At 30.3% G+C, this 23549-nt stretch overlaps 1 protein-coding gene across 1 annotated transcript in view; it reads left to right on the forward strand.

Annotated features, from left to right (window-relative positions):
- Window positions 1–562: 562 nt before the first annotated feature.
- Window positions 563–23549, forward strand: part of LOC118183300 (retinal homeobox protein Rx1-like) — a 55241-nt gene continuing 32254 nt past the window's right edge. The window contains exon 1 of the mRNA XM_035352784.2: window positions 563–1981. Within this exon, the coding sequence (XP_035208675.1) occupies window positions 1669–1981 (313 nt within the window). The 5' untranslated portion in view covers window positions 563–1668. The remainder of the gene's footprint in view (window positions 1982–23549) is intronic.

The raw sequence follows: 23549 nt of genomic DNA on the forward strand, positions 1-23549 counted from the left end.
TGTTTGCATTTAAAAGTTATATTTGCTATTAACGGTGCTAGTTATTTCAACAAAGCACTTACTGTCCCTTGGATTAAAGCATAATACACAACAGGAGGAAAGAAATAATAATAAAAAAATTATAATAATCCGGAGGAATAATTGCTGTTTTGACCATTTCTACTAGAAAGCAATTTACCCACTCGCAATTGATAATCTCCAGTCCACTTCATCCTTTCCCTCCCCCTCAAACTGTCTCTAAATGACTACATAATGCTATTACGCAATCGCTTTCTCCATAGCCAGCCGCTCTTTCCCTATAACGTCAATATGTTTGAAGTGGAACAGTAGAGCCAGGCCTCGGGCGATAAAACCATCATCAACCTTCAATCTCCGCACCCAATTTACTGGCACAATGCCTCCCCGTGCACCCTCACCACCACTCGAGGTTGGCCGCGGTAAACGCCTTCCCGTTTCGTGATTGGCCTTTTCCGTCACCTCGTGGTCTTTTAGACCAATGGGAGGCTCGGAGAGCGGCAGATCGAGACGAGAAGCTAAGCCTAGTCCTGGAAGATAGTCTGTCAAGTGGAATTCATTGCCCGAGGCGGTCATCCCCGATTCCGCATCCCTGATCAAACGATCCGACGGGATACATCCCTTACCTGGCCCTGGGCAATTAGTTCTCTAGAAAGAGAGGGTATTGCTATCCTCGCGACCTTGAAAGCAGAGTCGATGTAGTAAGTATTCGGTGGTGATTTCATCTATGAAATGAAGATTTTTCTGCATCGATAGAAGTTACCTGAACTCTCATGCCGTGTAGATTACATCCCCTTGAGAAATACAAAGTTTCATTTTCAGGGAGAAAGCTAAGACTTTGTCTTTTGTTTGCTTTGGCGAAAAATTGCGATTTGAATGAGAAATTTCTAATTATATTGTTCTCCTTAAAGGTGTTAGTTGAACAGGTCAGGCGTTGGTAAAAGAAAATTAAGTATAATTTATCATGTCAATTTCATTTTAATATAAAGTTATAAAATTATTTTAATATAAAGTTATTGATAAAGGCAGTTGTTAACCGAAGATTTTCATTAAGAGAAAAATATCGTAACTATGATTCTTATGAGACTGTATTATTATTTACATAATAAAGGAAAACCAGATGTATTATCTTCCATTCATATTTAACGAACTGAATTTCTGAGTTTTCATATTGCTTTAAAAGAAATAAAAGTTGTCAGTCTAATAAATATTGAATGAATGAAGCTTTTATGAAGCATACTTATAAACTTACTAAAATTAGAGCAGACGGTCTAGAGAAATTGGTAATCTTGAAAATTAATTTAAGAATCATTTAAACTGATAATTGGTTTTAGAGAAAACTATTGTAAATTTGGTAACAAAATAAGTCCACAATTATTTGTGGAAACAAACTGATACTGACTTTTATATTGTTTGAAGGAAAAATTTTGATAAAGCTGTATGAGTAAGAAATGCAATATACACTCTTGTTTAGCTTCAACTTATTCTGATACTGAAGATTAATAATGAAATACTTACAAATGGATTGATTGCCGAATAAAAAACCTAGTCAATGTTTCTTTCATTTTGAGGAATATTTTCAATAAGCATTCGGAAGATTTGATTACAGGCGTTGAAAATAAAATAATAACTGAGCATATTTTTCTCTTTACTATGCAAGTTGAAGTCAACGTAGATCGATCTCCTTTAGCAACTTTGACTTTTCCTGAATCAAACGGGTGTCGTGGTAGTCACTTGCCTGCCGGACACAAGGCTGTTTCCGATGACCGAAAGACAGACTTACCACCACTTCATTCCATCGACGCAATTCTTGGGCTTAGAACTTGGAGAAAAAAGAGACGAAGTCCCTCGCCTTCACCCCCTAACAAATCTCCATGTGATGATCTACAAGGAGAGCCCAGTCATCCAAGAGTGAAGATCTTCCGACCTGCCGAAGATATAGATGATCACACAAGAGAAAATTCAAGTAAGATTAAATTAGAAATTTGTTAAGGTGAATTTTTTCTACCTTTGCTATTTTTTATCATTTGACTTTGTGTAATTTTCTGTGGTGAAAAAAAGGGCAACTCCAATTTTGTTTTCCACGGATATTTTTACAAAAATTTGATTTAACATGGTTAAAAGAAAAAAAAAATATTTTTATATATTTGTTCTGTTGTCTTTTTTAAAAGAAATCTGCTATTTAATCTTAATCTTAAATAATCTGTTATTTAATTTTTGAATTTGTTGTTTAATTCTTAAATAATTTATATTAAAAAATTGTAAGAATTCAGATTTATAATAGAAATGCTATTTGCAGTCAAATTTTCTGAAATAAACATTCCAGGTGCGCATATTTAAAATTAATTTCTACCTTCTCCCGGGAAAAAAAAAAAAAAAAAAAAAAAAAAAAAAGGAAGAAACAAGCAAACAAACTTAACAGAATAATTGTAAATAAATCAGCAAAAATTCCTTCCTTTGCAAATTAGAAGCTTACTTTAATTTATTTGTTTAATCGACTTCAGAAAATGTACTTTGATGGTTAAAATGTGATAAAAATGATTCAGTTAGCATGTGTTTACGAAAAACCTGCAGGGACCTTATTGCATTCTAAAATAAATAGAAAAAGGTAGTCAAAAAATGGAATTGAATATACTCTAATTAAGTGCATAGTTGAAGGGTTTTTATATATATATATATATATATATATATAACATTTGTGACATAGTACCTTTGTGAGGAATAATTTCCTTTGCATATGCTGCAATGATTTTTATAAGTTTGTAAATTGGAAAAGCACCTGAAGAGCCATGAGAATTATTTGAAGACTTAATTAAAAATTTTAATACCATTTGTTTGACTGAAACTGAACCTCTGAAGCTTTTAAACTTCGGAATCAACTTTCTATTCTTTACATGCATTAAGCTCTTTCTGTTGCGTTATTTTTTTTGGAGGGGGAGGGGGAACTATCTACCATATAAAATCAGAATTTTCTGTAATGAATCAGTTTAGAAAGTTAAAATAGCATTAAGCTTTAAAGATTTCATGTCATTGGGGTTATGGTGCATAAAACTTCGATCAGCTTGGCGACTAAACCCCCATGTATATAATTTCTTTTTGGTATACTGCAACTGTTTAAAATATTGGTGCCTTGCTATATTCTTTATCATTTGCATCTATATAAATATATATACATAAGGAGCGACATATGAATATATTCGTCTTGCATATGTTCCTTTTTTCCACCCTTGGTACTATGAAAGTCTTAACAAATAAAAAATTGGAAGAAAAATTAAGATTTATTATGACTAAATATAATTAATAAGTTATTGGTAAACTCATTAATTCATAATCTTTCTACATAATTAGCAAACTATGCCTAGTTTTAAAAGTAAGAAAACATGTTTATAACGACGTTTAATTCCAATTGTAATAATTGTAGTTTTCATTGCATTGTAACTACTTTATATCATTCAGCCTTAAAACTAAACTACTTTTTTAAAAATTATTTGATTGTAGCATTAATGTGCTATATTAAACTACTATTATAGAGTTAGAATTTAAATAATTATCTCACGATAATATTTCAATTGTTAATAATATATTATCTTATGGCTGCCTGTTTGTATGTCCGTTTATGTTATGTATTGCAGTTAACATGGAGTATAAATTTTAGAAATTTTAATAAATTGCATAATTTTTCATCTTTTAAATTATATTTACATGAATTTCTACTGACTCGAATTTTGAAAAGACTATTATTATACTTAAGAATTTCCTATGCTCAAAAACACTAGTCAATATAATACTTTTTTCATTTATTCCCTTATTTATGTAGCAAAAGATAAATATAAATAAGATTTTTAACTTAAATAAGATTGTATTCATTTAAATAAGAATACGTGGTCTGTAAATATGTTTTAAAAGATAATTTTTTTTTTTAAATTGTCAGCCATCAGTAGTTGTAGGAATAGTTTGCTTTTATAAAGGAAGAGACAATGAACTACAGACGTTAGAAATAATGTAAGTGAACTCCCAATGCTTTAAATGATATACATGTACTACACACTGCATACATACACTTTGGGTAAAAAACACCTTATTCAATAATTACTTTATTGTTTGTATCTGCTTTTTACTGCTTACATTTGCTTTATTGTTCATATCAAATTAATGGTAACTATTTATGTAACAGTAATGTAAATATAACAGTAATCTATTTACTTAATGCATGTTATAATAAAGTTATAATGATAAAGCACAGATTTTTTTATTAATTTTGTCTTAGATTTATTTTGATTTTAATGCACATCGAGTATAATTTGATATTTAATACAGGGAGTAATCAATTTATATATATTATTCCCAAGTGTTTCAGTTCAGTTCCCAAGCTTGTCTAATCGATGTCTTTATTTGCATAAGCTTGATTTTACGTTTGTATTAACAAATGTATAACTTTTTCATAAAGCACTGCATTGTGAAAATAAATGCTTTGGGAAAAAATCGAAACTGAAAGGAAAGTAATAATAGTAAATATAAATAATAATAATCAAGTGTTATAGAAAAGCAGTGCATTTTGCGAATAAAATTTACTTTTTCATACTGTTTTTATACTTTTAAAGCTAATATTTTCTAATACAAATAATATTAATCATATAATAATTATGCTAATATATCCGTAATTATTGTAATTATCCATAATTATCCATAATTATTATAGTAATATATCCATATCCATATCCAACCAGAGTGCATACTCTGTTTGGATACATTTCGTACAGTATCCTTTAAGAGACTGAAAAGTATTTGTTTATAAAATAAATTATAAAAAAAGGCATTAGCCTAATTTAGAATTAAAACGCTTCAACTAGAACGCATGAATTTTACCAAACCTCAGAAAAATAAGTAAATAAATAAAAACATCACATAATATCTTTTATATCTGAAATTTATTTTTTTTCTAATATGTATTAATTCACTTGGTCATAAAATATTTACTTTTGCTTCGAAATATCTTCATGCATATTGTCACTCATCTGTTTACTAAGAAAAGATGTAATTTGTTTCTTCTTTCCCTGTGTGCTGTGTATTATTTAACACAATTTGCATAGCATTTAAAAGAAAATTCTTTGTTATTTTGTTACTATGGTTCAGTGAATTTTCGGTATCTTAAAGTGATTTTGATTTATGTAGATAAAATTATTTTGGAATGCTGAATTGCAAATTATTCCTTTAATATTTCTTCTGTCTTTATATAAACACTGCCTATTTTCAGAGGATTTAGATAATCTGATTGATTCATCTCTGATTAAATGTATTCCAGTTTAAATTTTTTTAACTTTGATTCAAATCAATAATTTTAGGAAATTTTTCTCGCAGCGTAATGGCCTTTCATCATATTGTTTCAATGTAAATGCCTAAGTACATGATCAAGAAATATTCAAGTTCTCATAATAGTTTTGCGAAGTTTTCTATATTATATCTCGAAGAATAGAAATTTTAGTCAAGAAGCTACTGGATAAGCTAAATAAACTTCTATAGTTGTAAAATTTTGCAAAATAAATAATTCTAGAAACTGAAATTTCTTCCTGAAACAAAATGCTGAGGCACAACCATTAGGATATAAAATGTATTTACTTAATGCATCGTTTTCTCTTTGACATTCTTTTTCATATTCTGAGCTATTGTTTGATACAATATACAAACGATACGTAAATGTACGTAACATTTCAAAGGATTTGTTGCACTTCATTTGCACGGTGAATTAATTAATTTCATGGTATGTAAAGACAGAATCTGCTCGTAACAGAGTTAAATCTTTCTAATAGCAGAAAAGTTAGGAATTTTTCCGTGTAAATTAACTATATAATAAAAGAAAGTTATTAAATTGATTGGTTTTCAAAGCTGAATATTTGTATAAGTATTCTTGGACTTGATAAAATAATTTACCAGTTTTAAAAGTTGTTGCAAACACAAAGCTATTTTAATTTCAAACAATTGATTTATGCATCATTTGCTTAAAGGGCGTTAGCCCAGAAGGGCTATTAATTTCGTTTTGTCATTTTGCGTTGAATACTGTTGCCACCAAATATTACATATAAATATTCAAACTGTTGCCTCAAAATATTACTGCCCTGTATTATGTTTAAAGAAATTAAATCATGAAGAATCTGCATATGTTTGTATGTTTCTTCCACTGCGATAAAACAGCGGTTCCTAGAAGATCAAATTTTGAATAACGTAATCTTCCACCGAATATGGGCATCTGGAAGCCCTAATTTGGAATTTTTGAAGTTATCGATTTCATATTTTGTAACACTTCAACGAATTTTTGATTAACACACTCAATGATTTCTAAGCGAGCAATGGCAAAACTGCACGGGGAAAAAAAAAGAATTATCTCCAGCGCGAGACTGTGCATCGGAAATTCTAAAGATACTGCCATTTTAAAATTATTTTTCGATATTGCTGTTGAATTGAATTTTATGGTTGAAGTACAAATAAAATGATATTTAATAAATAAATGTAACACTCAAAAGGTTAAGAAAAGTCTCTTTGGACGTAAGGTAAAATCTGAAAGTTTTCAGATTTTTTTATTTATTTTTAAAATTTTATTATTATCGTGAACAGGAATTTAAGTATTTGAAACTGAAATAGTGAAATGAAAGTGAACTGAAATTTGTATGCCTTAAAATACTGAACATATTTTTTAAGAAAAGACTTAACAAGTAAAAAGGTTTTGATATCTTTTATTTAAAGATTATAGAAGATTCCCAAATCTAAATGCAATATTAATTATTCTGAGAAGCTAACTTTAGGCCATTCCTTTTTCTTTCTTTTTAACTGCTAATTCTTGTATGAATCCTAATGAAAAATGTGCATTTAGGTGTAAAGTGTTTAAACGACAAGAATTCAGTTTATTTTTATTTGTTTGTTCAGTTGTTTAAATGTACATATAAAAAATCTCTCAGACATGCTATCCAAGAAAATAACCTATATGCTTTGAAATTACAGTTTCAAACCACAAAAATAGCTGATAAATATCTCTATCATATATAACTGTGGTGCATTTTTTAACTCTACTTCTTATTTATAATAAAAAGTGCACCTTAAATAAATCTAGCTGCACAATGTAACCCGTAGATAAATCTAACGATCCCTGAGAAAAGTTTTCTCAAGAGAATAATGCTAATAACATTATATAACATTATATGACAGCCTGCTAAGCTACTGAGATTGTTTTTAATCTATTGGAAGGGGAAGAAAACGTTTAGTAAAGCGGATTAAGTACTACAGTTCATTTAAGGACTTCTAAATTACCGCTTTGAGAGTATTTCTTATTAAAGTAAAAGGGTCATTTAAGGGGGAACAGAGAAAGAGGGGTAAGGAAGATCTGTTATAAAATTCCAGATTTTCTTTTTCTTTTTTTTTTTTTCAGCTATTTGTTTAAAAATATAGAAACTAACCCGAAGATTTTTCTAATTAAATTCTTTAATCCTAACTTTAAAGATTATGAACCTTCAAAATTTTTCTATTAGAAAGGTGTGCTGCAGTGATTCATGCAGCTATCAGTTGTCTCGTTATTCAAGTGGAATTTTCAAGCACTAATTCCGATCCCAATTTAGTGTGTTCCGGTATTTATTTTTGAGCTATTTTTGTAGGCATGTTGCTGAAAAATGCAACGTAATTCGAATGCGCGATCGATAATTTAAGGAATATTCAGTCTCCACAACCCAAAATTCTTTTAAAATTGTTTTAAAAAACTGGAATTGAGTACTTCATCAAAGACGATTGATAAAGTACTCAATTCCTTTTCTTTTCTTTTCTTTTTTTTTTTTTTCTTTTTTTTTTGTTTTTTTTTTGGAAAGGTACTTTTTAAGTTTTGAAGGGAGGATGCTGGTGAAATAGGTCTAAATAAAACAAATTCTATAGCGTGAGATCATTTTCGTACTCATTATCATCATAACATGTAGTTTATGTACGGATTCAAGTCTTCGACGTTTGTAAATTAAATACTCTTCCGTTGTGGCCAATACAAGGAAAGTTTTTTTTTTTTTTTTTTCTTTTTTTTTTTGAGGGAAAGGAAATTTGCTATTAACCATTTGTTAATAATAGTTCAAATAATACGGTCTGCAAGATTACTGGAGCCAATTTATTTTTGAGAGCCAATAACAGTTCATTTTTACTGTTCAAAAATAACAGTTCATTTTTACTGTTCACCAATAACAGTTCATTTTACTGTTCATACACTTTGCTCTTTTAAAGATAATTCTATCTATGTTAAAATAAAGTAATCTATCTATGTTAAGATATCTATGTTAAAGATAATTCTATCTATGTTAAAATAAAGTAAAGCTCCCTCACTTAAGAAAACACTCCAAGTACTTGGAGGTCTTGAATCTCTTGATGGGATGATGTGGACATTTAAAGTCCTGTACTTACAGATCAACAAATTTATATGCAGTAAATTAATTTGCATTTTTTTAATTATTTATTTATTTAGGCTTTCTCAATGCAAGATTTGTCAAAAAGGAATGAAAAAATTCATTTTTTAAAAATTTAGCTCCCATGATAAAAGAAATTATCGGTTTAAGAAGTTACATAATGAATAACATTTACTACCGAGCATCGAAAGAAATTCATTTCTAAAAAATGATTTAATATTTTTATACTTTAAAATTCCTAACATCAAGTTTCAAATTTCAGATGTTGAAACTCAAAAGAATGTATCTTTTTCCTTTGGAAGTCAAAATTTAACTGTATCTTAAAAAACAAAAAATTCAGTAATTTTTTTAATTAACAAATACTTAAAAACATATTTTCAACGTTTGATTTATAAATTTTGTTATCAACGTCTAAACAAATACTGATTTACAATTATCAGTAAAAATTAAGTCTTTTTTATTCTTTTACTGATTTGAAATATCTCGATAAATAATAGTTAAGAGTTTATTTAATCTTTTATTTTATGTATATCTCTTGCAATGAGAAACTTAAAAGCAAGTGTTTTTATATTTTCTGGTTCCCCTCAAACAGCAATTAAATTTAATTATTTAAATAATGATAAAGTACTGGAACATTATCTGTCCAAAGAGAGATATGCCTTCGCGGAAGATTATTTTACGGAAAACTGGATGGTATTAATAGGGAAAACACAGAAACTGTCATTCAGGCAGCTATTTCGTTAGTATTTGAACATAGGCTGAACAATGATTGAAGTTTACAAAGTTTGCATAGACACATATATGTTGTAAATTATCCGTGCAGTATGCACATACTCTCTGTACGTATAATAGGGGAGGATGACGCAGAACGAGATGTTAATTTAAACTAACCGTGAGACAGAATTCAGGGTGAATCAATAAACAATTACAATACCAACATACACTTTGCTCTTTTAAAGATAATTTAAAATTATCATAAAATTAAATTATTACCATGAACACATTTTTTTTTTTTTTTTTTTTTTTTCCTACTTACTACGTGCTTCACCCTGAGGAATTACACGGAAAGGGAGGGATGCCCGTGGAGGTCTTTCAAGGGGAACTGTCTAGTATTCACGTTGCACGAAAATGTCCATGCAGCCAAACCCGTTCGTCGGGACTCAACCCCTGGACCGAACTATCAGTGTTCAGCGGCTTTTACCACTCGGCCGCTGGTGGGCCATCATTGACATTTAGTATACAAATTATAAAATCATTGCGTAGTTTGGCCCTAGTGGGGTACTGCGAATGATAGAAATATCTTAAAATAATAAATAAGCGATACACCATTATACCTCTCTAACTTGTTCCACCCCGTCTTTCCCTGCATAAAAATTGTACTACAATAAAACTTCAGTCATGATACGTATTCAGATACTCATTCTTTCAAGGCCATTAAAAAATAAAAATGCTGTTCATTTATTTATGTGTTTTCATATTAAAAATGTGTGTGTTCATATTAAAAAAAACTATGATAATATGCACATTAGGAAGTCATTAAATCAATTTAAGTTAATGTTTTAATAATTTAATTAGTGTTTATGTTATGTTTATTGATAATTTAAATTAGTGCTTATATTGCGCCTAATGGCTTACAATATTAAAAAGTAATTTATTATAAGAGGTTATATATATTTATCTCTTTTAAATCTGTAAGAACATTGCATTGCATATAATTAAGATGCTACAAATATTGGTTAGAAAATATGAAGGTTTCCGGTAACATATTTTTTTCATACCATGATGAGAAAAACAACTATTTGATACATATCCTATTCTTTGCTTACTCCACAAATTACCTCTTACCTATAGTAAATTATTCTTTCCTAAAAGCAGACTAAACCGTTGTAAGAATACTATGCATATTCTTTCTTCACCCGAAAAATTTCCATCTCATCATCTGCGATGCCTCTGCAGTCATTTACTTTTTATTACCCTTTTTGATATACATTGCGATTTCTTGAGGTGAGGGGGAAGAATTACGTGGGGTGGGTTCATTGAGACGTCTTGCTTTTTCTTGAGGATAAATGGCGATAATTTTACATAAAGTAATTATTTTTAATTTAATATTCTCCAACCCCCCCCCCCAAAAAAAGGTTGCACGTTGTTGTAATGACAAAGAACAAAGTTGATTCGGATTTGTTTAAACTTCCTTAATTTAATATTATACTAATGCAACTGAAAAACACAAACACATAAGATTCACTACTTTCTCTCCACCTGAACAGCGAAAATTTTAAAATATCCATCTTAATATTAGATTTAAATAGAGCTCTGGCTGGCAGCTCTGACAAAGAATGTGTATGGAATCAGAGGACCAATTCACCTTTTTTGTTTCACTACTTATGTACACCATACGGTGTTCTAAGGTATACTTATCGTATCCTTATTCTCCTAGTTTAGTATTACACCAGTCTCGAATAACATTTGTGGAGAACAGCTTCTCCAAATACTTTTGATCGAAAAGAATTACGTCTTACCCCTAAAGCGAAAAGGATTAAAAGTTGTACCGATACGATATAATATAATGTAGCATAATATTTAATATAATACAATGTAATATTGATGAGCTTTAAACCTGCGCAGTTATGATGTTGAGCTTCTCACACGCTATTAAAACCAGACATAACGACCAATGAGAGGACTTCGCACTCACTTGATATATTATATGATCATATATTTGTAACCTAATTATACAAAACAATGCTTTTTCTACCCCTAGGACACCTTAGACATGTTAATATCAAATTAAGTTAATTTCTAATATTCGAGGAAATATAAATTGTGATTAACCCGTTTATACTTACAACAATATCTCTTTTATTCTATTTCTGGTCTCTATGTTTATCTTTAATGACTAAACGAATTTATTATAGTAAAGCATGTTAACATTTATTCATTAATTGTAAAATTATAACCTATCTATAAGAATAATTTAGCTGTATCAATCGTCATAAAAATTAAAGAAAAATTCGTATGAATTTAAATTTTGAGTATAATGATAGTTAGTAATCGTATATTAAAAAAATTACCTAATGTTTTGAAATTTTGAATTTTAAATTGTTTTTTCTTGCTTAACGCAGTATAAATTTACTGCGTAACTTTTAAATTTAATATACTGAATTTTTAATGCTGTTCATTTATGAGAACAGCAGATGATAAATGTTTTCAGTCATGAATTTGATAATAAAATTCAAAATGTAACAAGAATAAGAATAACGCATTAAAGTACAGATTAAATTTTGTGTGAATCTTATCAGAAATTTTCTTTCAATAATTATTCCTGAATTAAATTGTGGACTGTAACTTATGATTTATTTATTTTACTAAATATACCTGGAAATTTTATTTATTATCCCTTTAAAAAAGTATATATTTCAGAATTAAAATGAAAACTTGTCCTAGTTATCATTCTAACTACATGCTTCAAACCTTTTTTTTTTAACTTTGTCATGCATATTTAAATAATGGAAGCTGTTTGAAATTTTTTTCTGTATTCAATCGAGATAAATAATACTCAGAAAAAATAAAAAATAGTCCATTATACCAAAATAATATGTATTTCACTACACATCAGTTAGGCTTAACACAGAAAACAAGAACAATCAATTAGCCTTCTGATCAATCATAATTTAATGACTCATTTCAAAGTTTTAGAGACAATAATTAATAATAGTACAGACAAACAGAGTTCGCATACAGAGTTCATGTATGCGAAAAATTTTCTAATGAATTCTAAATTTCTAATTCATTAAGGAAATTAATATTTCAAAGGAAGAATGGTTGAAGAAAATTATTAATATAGTACAGCAACTAAAATTCAAGATAAATGTTGCTGGTATATCTTATTTAATCGACAATAAGATTGCCTTTAATATAAGGCCCGCCTAATATTCTGGAACAAATATTAAGGAGAAAAAATATAGGTGAATATTTATTTTGTCTTAGAGCATTTCGGATTAAAAGAGTATTATAATTTTTTTTTAAAAATTCCTTCAGAATTTCCTTGAAATAACAGCCCGTTAATTAGGGCTCAAGGACATTGTCAGGATTATATTGTTAATTATAATAAATATAGTAAATGTTGCTATTATAATTAGCCATTTTTATGTAATTTATATACACGGTAATTACTTATGTGGTTTATTTAGCATTTATAGCGTGCTAATACTACATAGTATGGTAATTAAACTCCTTCCCCTTTCCTGAAATTTCATTTATCAAAATACCCGATTATAAAAATCTATTAAATTTTCGTACAATAGTATAAGGGGGAAGGAAGGAGACCGTACTTTCCAGTAAATATGGTGTATAAAGTATTTCTGCAACTTATTAAAATGCATTATAAATACCGGTATAACTGTCTAAGAAATTCGTTTAATGCGTTGGATGTAGCAGAGTTATTCAAAAATCTTCATCCTTTTCCTTCGGCAAAGGAAGCCCTCTCTAATTAAATGGGAAACAATCGTTTCAAAAAGTTTAGATATGCCATAGAAAATTTTGGCATGTGAACTATGATGATAATAAAGATATTAATGAAGTCACCTTCATAGCATCGGTCATAAAATATTTTTGCATATAAACTGGGGGAAAGAAACTTTTGAAATTCAGCCCTTGAATTCTCTTATTTTGAATTTAAAGACTTTTACAAATGTTCATTAAGTGTAAATCAGAAAATCTACAAGATAAAATTAAAATGCAAATTTTGTCACTTATATTTGCTTTCGTAGGTTATAGGCTCACAAGCAGAAAGCTAAAATAATAATACTTTGATAGAAATATTAGCGTTAATATTAATATAAAAACATGAATCAATGTCACTGGAAACATTTCGAAAAGAACATCCTGATGCAGAATATAAGAACTAATCCCACATAACTAGATATTTTTTTAACAGGAGAGGGGGGGGGAGCTCTCCAGATTACTTATAAAAATATATTCCTCGTGCCTAACAAACTTCGTATTTCAAACATTTTCTTTAATAACTTTGATAACATTGAAAATTAACTGCAGTCACTATTTGTACTTGATTAACATTAAAAAGTTTAAAAAAAAAAAAGGTTATGCTTGTTTCTTTAAGTGCCAAATTTTACTATTCCGGCAGAAAATATCTTTCCTTTCGTTATTATAATTTAATTTTCATCATAATGACCTTCTGGGCATTGCAAAGTTTGATACAACACAATGCATGTTCAAAAAGAGGCACACACACACACACACACACACACACACACACATATATATATATATATATATATAATTTATTTCCTAAACAGTATTGATTAATTGATTATATTATCTCGTAAGTTTAATTAAAGTAGAATTATATTACAAGTGTGAATTATATTAAAAGTAGAATTATATTAAAAGCAAAATTAACATTTTGCTTTCAAATTACTTCAAAACATCTTTCAAAATATAACTTACCAGTATGGATGCACACTTTTAATATAATTCTACTTTAATTAAACTTAGGAGATAATATAATCAATTAATCAATACTGTTTAGGAAATAAATTATTATTAACTAACTTTGCAGCAATTGCGCAAGTAATAATAACTTGTATTCGCACTAAATGGATTTAAGATCATACAACATTATACGCATTAATGCTCGATGCTTCATGTGCTGTCTCCAGAGCAAACGAATGTTGATGCTAGTCTGCGTTCGAAGGCATGAGAACGTTATGAATTCTAATTAAGCAAGCATAGAAATTATATTAATTTGAACAAACACGCTTTTTCTTTATAAGCGTCGAACTGATTAGAGAAAGTTTGGACATCACAGATGTACTTGTATGCATCCCATGATAGAGATTTCAAATTAAGTTGGTACAAAAAGTACCATTAGCCGGACAAAATATAATGGCGAGTCTTCGTTTAGCTTAATTTGGAAGTAAGATGGACAGTTCTTATGAATGCTTTCTGCACGAAACATCCATTTGAACGCTGTTCCATTTAGGAAATATCCAACACAGTGCTTGTATCATTGTTTAAACGAATGTTATACATATCCTTTTTCCCACAGGTCTTTCGGAAAATAAAAAAAAAAAAGTACCCCTGTTTCGAAGCGTTCTGTAAATCTGTGGCACGTGACCTCCCAGTAGCCCGAGGCAATTAAGAATTTCCCGGTTTTCGTGCTCCGGAACAGGATTAGCATGGGAACCGATCGTTTTTCACGGGATCCGCGTGCACCCTCCCCATCGCTAACCCCCCTTTATGGCGCGTGTGTGACGACAGGCATACGCTCTAGCATTAGGCCATGGACCGTTCTGGGCAATTAAGCAAATCTAAACGGCGAATATATTGGCCATAGCTCTCCTCTAACGTCAGCGGGGCAATTAAGGGAGCATTAAGGTTAAAAATAAAGTGGCAACTGATTGGTCTGGGGTGTGGGCAGCTTACTGCAAAAACTTTTGCACTTTCAGTGATGTACGGTTACCTAAACTGTAATTAAATTAAGTGGTTAAGTGTGAATGCCGAAAATTATTCGGTAGTTAAATTCATTTAGCAGTCATTTAGACAAAGCGGTTTGTTGTAGTGCTAATAGCCTAGGCTACTTAGAAGCAATTAACCAGTTTCTGCGATTTTAGCTTTTAAGTGCTGAATTTTAAATTTGAATGTTTTACAGTCAGCGTTTGTATTCAAGAAGCTATCCTCCTCGTCACACACATGCAAAAAGAATTTTGGAAAGTTGCCAATAAGAGAGAGAAAAACATTCACATATTCATGTTTGAGTTTGTAAAAACATATTTTAAGTTTATTTATTTTTGCTTTATGAGACAACAAAAAATGTAATATCTGAACCAAGACTCTCTCCGCTAATTTTCATAAGCATTAACTTCCAGTAATATCCATCACTAAAGTCAATGCAATTTATTCGTTTATTGCTGTTAATTTTCCCTTTTTATGGAATTATATTGGTATTAACTTAATTTTCATTGAAATTCAATAATTTCCAATCGGAATACTGTTTACTAGCTGTATTTGTGGATTTCAAAAATTGAGAATGGGTACAATTATGAAGAACCCTTAGAATTAGAAAGATTTATTAAAAAAAAATAGTTGAAATTTCAAAAAATTGTAAATTTGGCTATTTAAATGGCTAATAAGCAAAGTTGAAATATTTATATGGATCATAAGTTCTTAGCAAATTTCAGATTCCTAGATGTTATTATCAGACTAGATTCTGTTAGTATATTTATTTCTTCATTCCCGTGATTTTTATTTTACTCTAGTGCAATGATTAAAATTGTTAAGTCTTGGGGATTTCGAGTATCTTTTTAATAGAATATCGGGCATAAGAACGGATAATTTTATCAATGGTTTTACTAAATATCTTAAATGAATAAAGATATACTGCATATTTGCTTTTCCAATAATATGCAACATATTTTTTTAGAAACAAGATGCATTAAAGAACTAAGATTTATAAAAACATTACTTTACATTATACATATTTGCTCTTTTCTTATATTTGCTCAAATTGAAAATATTTTAAAACTGCTTATACTAGACCTAATTTGAGTTAAATCTTACGTATATATCATTTTACAATAATCATTTAATAGAAATAATATTGATAGATATATGGTCAGAAAAATTTGTTTTTCCAGCTTTCAGTAGTTGAAACTGCAGAGATAAACTTCATGATTTTCCACAGAAACTTCTTTGAGCAGATACCTTTTGTTGCAAATGTCGCACTGAAAAAAATATGACATGTACAAAGGGATCTCGAAAGTGTTTAATACATCCCGCTTGATTTTAAAGATTCTTTGAGATTTTTATCACAAAGAAGCCTTCATGTCTCATGCTATCGATATATCATGTAATGAATATTGAACTAAATTTACACATCGGGATTATAGTTTGGGAAGATTCACTATTTAAAACATCACGTCCGATTCTGTGCTTAAAAAGTGCTAAACAATTTCTTTCCTCTCCCAGCAGATTAAATTTCACTAATTTTCAAGAGAGAAAATGACTGCGTTGCAACTTAGTAGCATGTTATTTAGATTTAAATTATTAATACTTTCTGTACCTTGTATTTACATATCATTAACATAAAAGTTAGTACTCTTATTTTAGGCTCCAGTGAGCTCCAGCTTAATTTATGCTCTGCGTAGACAGAATTCATCTTTAGTAAAGAAAAGGAATGACATATTTTGAAAAAGAGAAGGCAAATTATTTTATGAATTTGACATTAAAAAGTAGCTGCAAGCGTTTTTCTCAGTTGTATGCCTCTCACGTACATTGAATAGTTAAGTGGAAAAACAAAAAACAGTTGTACTAATGTTCCGTAGGAAGAAAGGAGCTTTGTAGCAAAATCTTTCCAGATTTCAAAGAAGACATTGATTTGAGTTTGAAGCACACAATAGTTGATTTTGAACAAGTAGCAATTAAGCTCATAAAACCATCAAGCAATGTAGCTACCACCTTACATCAGCATTTTGACGATGCAACTAAGATACCACCATAGTAAATCCGCATAAAGAAAATGAAGAAATTTGATTAAATATCATAATATCTACCACGTTAGCCTGTCTTCGCAGCAACTCAGCCCAACAGCAGCCGAGTAGTAAAATCTCTGAACACTAGTAGTTCGATCTGTGAACAGACTAGCTGAATGCGAGTTTTCGTGGATTTTGTCATGTCTAATGTGAATACAAACAAGTTCCCATTAAAAAATTCTCCACAAATGGCATTCCTTCCTTTAAGTAGCTAAACCTGCATGTGCTTTGACATTAAGTCTCTCCCGAAAAAAGCCAGAACATCTCGTCGATGAAGCCTGGTTAATGACAGAAAATTGCCCATAAACGAAATTAAGTTCCTTTGTTATTTTGTTCAGAAAGTTTCTGAACAAAGAAAATATTCCTGAAAAAATGGGGAATTATAACAGGAAAAACACAGAAGAAACAATATTGGGGAAAGGTGGAATCACAATCTCAAAAAGCTTATATGAAACTCTCATCTGAAGTTTACGCAACTTATTAAAATCCACAAAAGAACTTCGAAAGGCAACGACTAACCAAATCGATTGTACAGATTTAAAATTTTATGAAAGGAAGCTTACAAAAAACGTTAAAGCAGATATGAAAGATTGAAATTATATTAATTAACTTAAGGACAAAGAAAGTTATAAAAATAGTTTAAATACTCTAGCACATTCACCTCAAATCGTAGTATAGCTGAGCATAACTGATCAAATATTAAAGATGATAAACAATAGTTTGTACTTTGAACATAAACTACTAATTATCACATGATTAAAAAGAAATTAAATTTTTGGTTTAACGGCAAAAAGAAAAACTCATAGATTTCTTTTCTTTCTTTAACAAGCCAGCATTTTGCTGCCAGTCCGAAAATAAATGATGAAGAGAAATTACAAATGCATCAAGACAGATTTGAATTTAAAGATTTGTTACAGATTGCATATTAATAATATATAATGGAGATACAGTGTTAAAAACCTGTCTTTACGCATTTTCAATTAGTCTAAAACGTTGTTAAAGTAAATAATAAGCATCATAATTCGAAGTATATTGAAAGATATTCAAGGAGGGTGGTTTTGTGCAGAAGTGGCACTTAATTACACCCGTGCATTAATGATTTTTTTCCAGATATGTTGTTTTCGGAAGTTTACCTAAGCCAAATAACGGAGAAGACAGAGATGTTAGTAAATGTATAGGGTCTGTGTAGCATGGGGCAATGTACGAGAAACGAAAATCCTCTCGAATGGTTTGGTGTTAGAGAAAGAAGGATGGGAGAACTTTGGATCCATCCTTCGGTATGTTCTTTATTAAAACTGGAGAGGAGCTATGCAATTAGTGCAGTATGCTGCACTAATTAGTGCTCTGGGACTACCAAGACTGAAATTCTACTGTTCGCCTACTTCTTCCTGTGTTTTTCTTGCAATAATTTAAGCGGGTTCAACTGCAGATTTCGATTAATTTTCCTTGTGGTTAATATAATAATGAGAAATTCCAATAACATATTTAAGTCCGATATGAAGTAACTCTTAAGTATGCTTTAACTGTTTCCAAGAAGAAGAGAAAAATCACAAAGTTTAAATTTGTACTGTAAAACTGTTTAATGCAGTCTTTCAACCAACAATTCATTTGTAAATATGAATGCCATTTCGTATCATAAAAACATTATGTCTGCTGTGGTGATTAATTAGCAGAGGTCTTCAAATGCGATTCCTCTAAGGGTTGGGCAAGTCAAAATCGAAATTGAGAAAAATAAATAAAAATTATAATACCATCCGAGTCGAAAAACTAAAAAAAAAAAAAAAAATAAATAAAATAAAATAAATTATAAAATGATATTTTTTCGCTCTATTTTTATTAATAACGAAAATAATATGAAGTAGATTTAGTTTCACGAATAAATTGTAATCTTTAAAGGCTATTATTTTCTTTCTTTACATTAATAGTGGTCAAAATGTTGATATATTTTCTATGTTTTATTAGTATTTATATTTATGAGGATAGTAAGAGATCGGCAATGAAGGAGAGATGAAACCTACAGCAGGGTTTCTCAACCTTTTTTGCTCCGTGCACTCCTTTCACCTCAGCTAAATGACTATTCTTCCGCTCTCCTTGCCAAAACTCGAAAGATACATATACATTCATTTAAATTTAGATTATGATTTAATATGTTTTATAAATTAAACAACTAAAAGTATAGAAAGTGGTGATAAATGCCAAAACTTGAATAAAAAAGTTTTTGTAGGAATGAAAGTAGTACAGTAAAACTAAATACTATCCGAATTTTTTCCCCTCTGAAACTATAATATTCCTCCTTAGAGGAAATTTTATAGTTTTGGGAAGGGAATGCAAATGGCCTTCTAATTTAGATCTTAAGTATTTAGTCTTAGTTTATGAACATAAAATACTACTTTTATTCAAATTTTGATATTTATCAGCATTTTCTAAGCGCTTTGTTTTCTAATTTATAAAACATGTTAAAAATAATTTAAATCTCAAAAAATGTACGCATGAATTTTTTGAGTTTTGGAAAGGAGGGAGTGGGAATGACCTTCTAACAGTAGTGAAAAGGGTTCATGAGACAAAAGTGGTTGAGAACCACTACTGTATAGGGTTTTGAGTCGACAACGGTTGAAGACCCTTGAGGCACACGGTAAACCGTTCACAAAACAATTATATCGATTGCGTTCGCTTAGCTATTACAAAGCAATTGCATTGCTGTTGTTTTGTTATTGCGTTGATCCACTGTACTCGTATAGCTTCGGGTCCAGAAGAAGATATTAATAATTACGCTTTGCAGAAAGCAAAAATTACAGGCATATTTGTATGATACAAATGTACGTGTTAACGAACCTTATCCTTATGTAATTTAAACAATTATATATGCAAATAATATTATTGACATCATTAGCATACCTTAATATTAAAATAACTGTGGTTTAATAATTTTAAACATTAATATAACAATGAAATTTAAGAAATAAATTAAATTTAGATTAGCTAGAATGATTAAGCGTAACAAGAAAACTGAAAATTTATGAGTACATTACATAGAACATAAAACATAGCATAAAATAATCATATAATTATGAAAAAGAAGATTTTAATCTGTTAAAAAGCAAGCAGAAATACTCTTTTGAACGCAAGTTATCATAGAATTAATTATTTATTCAGCATAATACAAAACATTTCTTCGTATGAGATTACCAAGATACGATTTTGAAGATTCTAGTAGTAACTTGCCATTATGATCCCTTTCTTGACAGCGATAGCGTATGACTTTGAACTTTCTAATCATTTTGCCTTCAGCAATAGAAAAAATAGTCAGCATTAATAAAACAAGATTATTCTTTATACATGCATTTATATTTTCTTGTCAATATGTATTGTGTCAATTGTGTGTGTATGTGCACAATAAAGTATTGGTAGTATTAAATTTTATTGCTCATTATGAATTGATTGTATTCTTCAACAGTTAATAGGTACTTAAATTATTTGCTTCTGTGGAGCTTTTATTTAATTAAATAAGAACACTGATATCGCAAACAAATTTATTGTTAATTACGCAGTTTTTACTAGAATCAAAAATGCTTGGGTTTGCAATCGAAACGTGAGAGCACGGCAAGTACTGGACATTTTGTCGCCCAGTGCATTCGCTAGATCCCAAATTCTGCTGCTCGGTGCTTCCGTACATTCTAAAAATTTTGCCACCTCTAATTCTACTTCTTAGTACCTCCTGTGAATTCCTAAATTTTGCGTACTGCTCGCCTGCTTCTTTAAACTCTAAAAAATGTTCTGTTTCTAAATTCGCCGCCTATGCAGCGGTACTTGTTGCATCAGCCCTAGCATCGGCCCTGAGTTATCCCAACGAATGAGATCGAATTATTAAAAAACCTTGAGAACCAAGATAACAAAAATTATTCAAGTTGGTATAAAACATTTTGAAATATAAAGATAAAAAAATTTCTGTTGTGTTAATAAAGCTCTTGTTCCAGTTTACAAGCAATATTTTCATTACTTCTTCATAAAAATCTTTGCATAAAACTAGTTTTGATTCTCTGTTTTGAGATAATTGTTCTCAACGAATTGAATTTCTTATACAAGTTTCTTCGGCAGGGTGAATACGGAGAACTTACACAGCGAAAGCCAGAACTGTAAAGGATCTGTTATTTGTTGGCAATTGTAAACAATATAGCTTGTTGTCATGATATTTAGCTTGAACTGCCATGATGATTGTATACACTGCCATGATGATGGCGAATTCCTCCATGTTTGCAAAATTACTTATTTTCAAGACTGCTTTGTATTATTACATTTTGATTGTCTTATAAAATACGTAGTTCTTCCGTATGTCACAGTACGCTATTCGTGGATTTGTCTTGGTCTTTTTGTAGATACATTAGGCTAATTTGAAGCTGGAAGAACTGGAAAATGAGCAAACCCCTCGCCGGGACTCGAACCACGAACCGCTCGATAACGAGCCGAGCGTGCTGACCACTACACTTCGAAGGCATGCTAAGAAGGCGGGAGAAATGCATTATATACTCTCTTTTTTAAAGGCTACTGGGGATTCGGGAACAACCTCCAAAGCTGGGGGATCCAATCTCCAAATCCGGGGGTGGGGAATCATCATCCGCCATCCTTCTAGTTCCAGCGCCACTGTAGAGACATTAGGTTAATTTGAAGCTGGAAGAAGTGAAAAATGAGCAATGCCCTCTCCGGGACTCGAACCACGGACCTCTCGAATACGCGTCGAGCGTGCTGACCACTACACTAAAGGCATTCTACGAAATACCTTATATTTTCATCTTCAGCATATTAAGAATTAATATTACTGCTCTTTAACATTATCATTTTGAAACAGAGTTTGCCTCCCCTCGACTTTTCATTTTTTTTTATATCAAACATCAGATGCTCTTGATTTTGCTTGTATTTCTCTACTGTTTACTCCAAAACAGTCAGCAATATTTTCCACACCTAATCAGTGAAAAATTGTAAGTTTCTTTATCAGTGTATCCGAAAATTGTCTGATTCCATATTTTTAGCAAAAATTTTTTGTATTGATAAAAGAAATGTTTTTAAACTGCAAGTGGATTTTTGAATAAAACATTCGTAACTAGCAAAAAATGTGAACTTTTACTAAATACTTTATCTGAAAAGAATACATTATGATGTACTATCTTTGTTCTATACCTCTCGCACTTACTCATTATACAGTGAAATTTTGCAGACAATTTAAGAATATAAGAAATTCGCATTAAGTGTTTAGGATCCGTGTAAAGTTAAAAATTTACCACTACTTCCGAAGAAATGCATACCTCTTCTCCCAAACTGTACCAGAAAGATTAATAGACTCAGAAAATCACTTGTGGGAAGAATTTTCTTATCATTTTTTTTTTCATTTATAAGAACATGGATTCATATGGATGGATACACTTAAAATTTTAAGTTCATTGTGAGTCGTTTCGATTAAGTTATTAATCTGTTCCGTTAACTTTAATTTGAAAAGAGTGGGAAAATAAGAGAAATAGTAATTATCAGGGTTTGAGGCAGGAAAAATTAACAGATCTAATTAAAATAAAAGTAGGAATCGATTTACTTTTCTTAAACTTACTCCTGTTGCACCTTTTGGCCTCTGTATATCACGAATCGAGAGAGTTATGAGCTGTAGCTCTGTTCCACTTCGCGGATGCAAATATGGATTACTCCGATTACGGCAAAATATGCTAGGGCAATCTGTCTAAGAGGTGGTATGCCTTCGGGGAGGTTTTTTTTTTTTTTTTTTTTTTTTTTTTTAAAGGACAACTGGCTCGTATTCACTTTATACACGGGAAAAAAATCGATTTATTAGTAACTAGTGGTTTCACATGGGTGCAGAAACCTGTTATTGGGATGCAATTATATGTGATAAAACTATTGTTTGACGGTTAAATAATTAAACACAAGTTATAGCATGCCAAAATAACGAGGTGTTATAATTTTATGGTGCGCTGCGAAAAGAAGAAAAAAAAAAAAAAAAAAAAGAACAGTTGTATATCTCCCGTTCTACTCGGTCAATTAAGTGAGTATGGCTGAAATTTCTAAAATTTCACTTCGTTTTTAGAAAGAAAACCATAATAAACGCTGAATACGGCAGCAATTATTAATGAACAGCACCAATAAAATAAATAAGTTAAGCCCTTATGGATAACATAAAACAGCATTTCACTAGAAATCGGTGATACAGAGATTTCTCCAAATTTTTAAGAGGCACTTCAATGAAACAATGTTTCCACTGCATAGTAATATATTCTACCTGGCAAAACCGCATTTTTTGTCCTCACCATCAATGCCTCCAGCAGTTCACCATTCACATCTGTGCATCCAATTAATCACATCCTGAAACCTGGAATGGCTGTACGATGGTATTCACCAGAAATGTCCCTGGTGCCTTTACATTGAGGTCATGTAGTTTTCTTGGCCTTTCCGAGTACATTATGTCTTGCATGTCTTCAAAGTCAAACTCTGTATTCATAAATTTCGAATTATGAGTTAAACTTCATACATATATGTCTTTACTCACACATTTTGAGTTTAAATGAAT

The sequence above is a fragment of the Stegodyphus dumicola genome, chromosome 2, assembly GCF_044657685.1.
Source record: "Stegodyphus dumicola isolate Sdum_Otavi_A_Nest chromosome 2, ASM4465768v1".
Lineage (NCBI taxonomy): Eukaryota > Metazoa > Arthropoda > Arachnida > Araneae > Eresidae > Stegodyphus > Stegodyphus dumicola.